Source organism: Sphaeroforma arctica (genome assembly GCF_001186125.1).
Source record: "Sphaeroforma arctica JP610 unplaced genomic scaffold supercont1.3059, whole genome shotgun sequence".
Taxonomy (NCBI): domain Eukaryota; class Ichthyosporea; order Ichthyophonida; genus Sphaeroforma; species Sphaeroforma arctica.
The window spans coordinates 1-4,043 of NW_014037499.1; the positions used below are offsets into that span (position 1 = coordinate 1).

Genomic DNA, 4,043 nt, shown 5'->3' on the forward strand with positions numbered 1-4,043 from the left:
CGTAGACAGCTTCATACTATATAACCGACTTACGTAGACAGTCTCATACTATAACCGATTACGTAGACAGCTTCATACTATATAACCGACTTACGTAGACAGCTTCATACTATATAACCGGCTTACGTAGACAGCTTCATACTATATAACCGACTTACGTAGACAGCTTCATACTATAAAACCATGTACCCATACTATAAACCGTATACCGTACCGAGATACACGAAGGCGCCCGTGTCTCAAGAGCCACGGCTGTGGATGGGCTACGCACGTGCGACACGCCTCTAATACCCACAGCCCCTGAGCTACACTGTACCCCAATGCCCTATGTGTTCGTCTACTCAGTGTTCTCCCGTGCCATCTGTGACCTGTGGTGTCCGGATGAGCTGCGCAGAGTTTGGTGCACCAGCGCCCTCGTCCCGTTATCCGACGCCGCAAACAAACCGGGGCGGTGCACCATGCGGCCAAGCCACACAAGCGCCAGGTCTATTTTCGGATCAGCTCATACGGTTTTGCAGGCGAAGGCACATCTCGCATCGGTGGTCAGCGCCACCTCTCCAGAAGAGCTGGCAGTTAATTGTTCTTGCCTCGTTTGTACTTCTTGTGTGTTCCCCTGATGGGTGACAAACGCGTGTGTAAACGTTAATTTCATTTGTTATTATAGAAGGCAGTTAATTGTTCTTGCCTCGTTTGTACTTCTTATGCGTACCCCTGATGAGTGACAACCGCTTGTGTAAACGTTAATTTCATTTGTTATTATAGAAGGCAGTTAATTGTTCTTGCCTCGGTTGTACTTCTTATGCGTACCCCTGATGAATGACAACCGCGTGTGTAAACGTTAATTTCATTTGAATTTATATGCCAATGAGTACGGCCAGATAAGTCCACTGTGATTATGACAACCACGTGTGTAAACGTTAACTTCCATTTGCTAGTATTTACTATTGACAAACACGTGTGCAAACGTTAATTTCCATTTGTTAGTATATACTATTGACAAACACGTGTGTGAACGTTAACTTCCATTTGTTAGTATATACTATTGACAAACACGTGTGTGAACATCTTCATTTGTTATTATAAGCCATTGAGTACGGCCAGATAAGTCCACTGTGATTATGAGTGTCTTGTGTGAACAGAATGTGGGGGTTGTACCACTGGTACGGTCAGTGTATGAGAGGGGCTGGCTTTATAATCACACAATATCTCACCAGCTTGCGCATGACAATTTAGATACATATGTTTATATCTATACATAGCCTAACACTCACCCGTCCATACACGCATGTGTATATCTATATATAGCCAATCACCCACCCTTTCGCTAATATATATATATTTATATAACCCATTATTCACCCTTTCTTCACACAAGTGCATATCTACATATAGCCCACCACCCAACCTTTCACCTATACCTAGCCCACCACCCCCCCTTCCTTTCACACATGTACATATATCCATCCACCTCCATGCACTCACCCTTCCTCCGTAGATTCCTTGCGCTTGTTCTTCATGATCTGGTTGATCATATTGAGATCTCGGTCGATCTTCTTGTCTTTGCTGATCTTGGTTGAACTGCCCTTGTGTCGTCGGGTGGCTCTGCCGTCAGCCATTTTGCGCCCGAATTGGAACGCCGCTCTGAATGGGAACGAATGGGGCGATGCAGAGATTCAAGAAAAGTTAACAACAGGTTGGGTTTAGGATTGTAAGGATATTATCTGAGCTTGCAGAGATTCGATAGACGTTAACAACAACAGGGTGGGTTTAGGATTGTAGGGATATTATCTGTGCTTGCAGAGATTCAATAAACGTTAACAACAACAGGTTGAGTGTAGGATTGTAGGCATATTGTCTAAGCTTGCAGAGATTCAATAAACGTTAACAACAACAGGCTGAGTTTAGAATTGTAGGGATATTATCTGAGCTTGCAGAGATGTACAGAACGTTGGCCAACCGGAGACTCAGCATGTTACAACTGCCTCGTAGGCTAGGTACACGAATTGGTTTGTACAGACACACGCTCAGGTGCAAGCAACTCAGCATGCTTAAAGGCAAGCTGAGCTATGCGTAAGAATGTAAACCTTTTATATGGGATCAAACGATCTCTTGATAGTTTGTACGAGGCCCGTCAATATACACAAATATGAGGGTGTGTATCTGTAGAAGCCTAATCCTTGTGTGTGCATGGTCACCGAGATTCAGAGCTAGCCACATTGTCGTGCGTGTCAGTGTTCTTTTAGAAACGAGAATCATACTATTCAGAAGACGCAGAAAACAATGACGGCGGCTGCTGCATGTCTTGTGCATGACCATTCACCAGCTAATATGCTGGGTTTAAGAGGTCTAGGGTTTTAGGGTTGAAGTCGAGGAATAAACCCTGAAATCGGGGATTGATATCATTAGGTTACCTTTACTGGTGACAGAACACCGTCACAAACATCCGTTGTACACACATGACGGTAGGGTACAGTATGGAAGCGGCGCAACGTTCCGAGATTTGCGTTCACGTACGTGCCATCATCGAACGGGTTATTGAATTGAGGTGATCACATCTCATACAACGAATAATAGACGTATATAAGTATCAAACCACACCACACACACTCATGTATATACACATATAATAAACCTCACTCAATATACACCGTACTATACACACACATTTACATAAAAAATAAACCTCACTCAACGTTAACCATACTATACACACATATATGTATGTACACACGAAATCAACCTCGCTCAACATAAACCATACTATATACACACACACACATAAATTATAATTACACATAAAATAAACCTCGCTCAACATAAACCATAAACCATACAAATATAAATACAAATACAAGAATATGTGTATTCTCAAGGCGTGCCCACACGCACCCCCCTCCACACAGTCACACACGGCCGCTGACATACTTTGGTAGCGCCTCCTGCTCCGACTTAGCTTTCTCGTACGCTTCGTCATCGTCGAAATCATACCTACTCACCAAACCCTTATTACCCGCAGTACCCTTGTCCATGCGACTGAACGCCAACTCACTCTTCTCATCGTCTTCGCTATCGTATGCAAGAGCACTGAGTTGAGGGGTTCTGTGTGTTAGTATGGTATGGCGAAAGGGGGTCCGGGTGTACATGGGGAAGGAGCGTGTACTACTGATATACCCTCTCTCTTTTAAATGTATGGATGTAGGTATGGTAAGTCCGTCTCACACCCAGGTACTTCATAGAAGTCTTGTTCGTGTAGCATGTATAGTACCTTGTGTATTTATATGATGGTTCCACCTCTGTTGTAGAAACCTTCACTAAAACTATCTCAGAAGACCATTGAGAGCTTAGCTACAGAATCTGAACTTTATCTGAACGTACTTATGGTAGAATAACAACAACCGTGTGACAGAACACCAGACACATATCCAGCTATTGACAAGCTACAACACTATATATATATATATATATATTAAATACATACATACGTATAAGTATATCTATCTATCCATCCATCCATCTATCTACCTACCTACTTACATATATATATAAACTTGCGGTATCATATACGTATTTAGGCACACCAACATATATCGGCGCATTGTATCGAAACTCAGCAAATACTATGTCACTCAGATGTGTATTAATGTAATGGTAAAGCAGTATGCTTTGGCATAGTGGGTACATACCTACTGCCCATAGCATCCGGATAGAACTCTCCGTACGGATCCGCTTCTTCCTCCACACCAAAACCGGGACGGGACTCCTGCTCACCCGTAGCGGTCCTGTGAGATCGAAGAACGCGTAAGTATTGATCATTATAAGCGTCGACTGAGAAGAGGTAGAAACCAAATATTATTTATATTGTCACACACACACACACACACATATATATATATATACATATACAAATATATACATACTTTTAAACACGTACATAAATACATATGTACACACACACATACATATATACATATATATATGGGAAAAAGCGGCAACTTTCTGGCAAGCACTTGCACTGGCGAAGTGCACATTGCCACAACAAGTAC

General features: G+C 42.6%; 1 protein-coding gene across 1 annotated transcript; it reads right to left on the minus strand.

The window, feature by feature from the left end:
- Nucleotides 1–64: 64 nt before the first annotated feature.
- SARC_13243 (hypothetical protein) lies at nucleotides 65–3,782 on the minus strand (the record flags this gene model as incomplete). Its single annotated transcript, XM_014292629.1, has 4 exons — nucleotides 65–613; nucleotides 1,483–1,641; nucleotides 2,926–3,084; nucleotides 3,684–3,782. Coding segments are annotated over 4 exons (457 nt in total), but the record flags the coding sequence as incomplete, so codon positions are not given.
- Nucleotides 3,783–4,043: the final 261 nt, after the last annotated feature.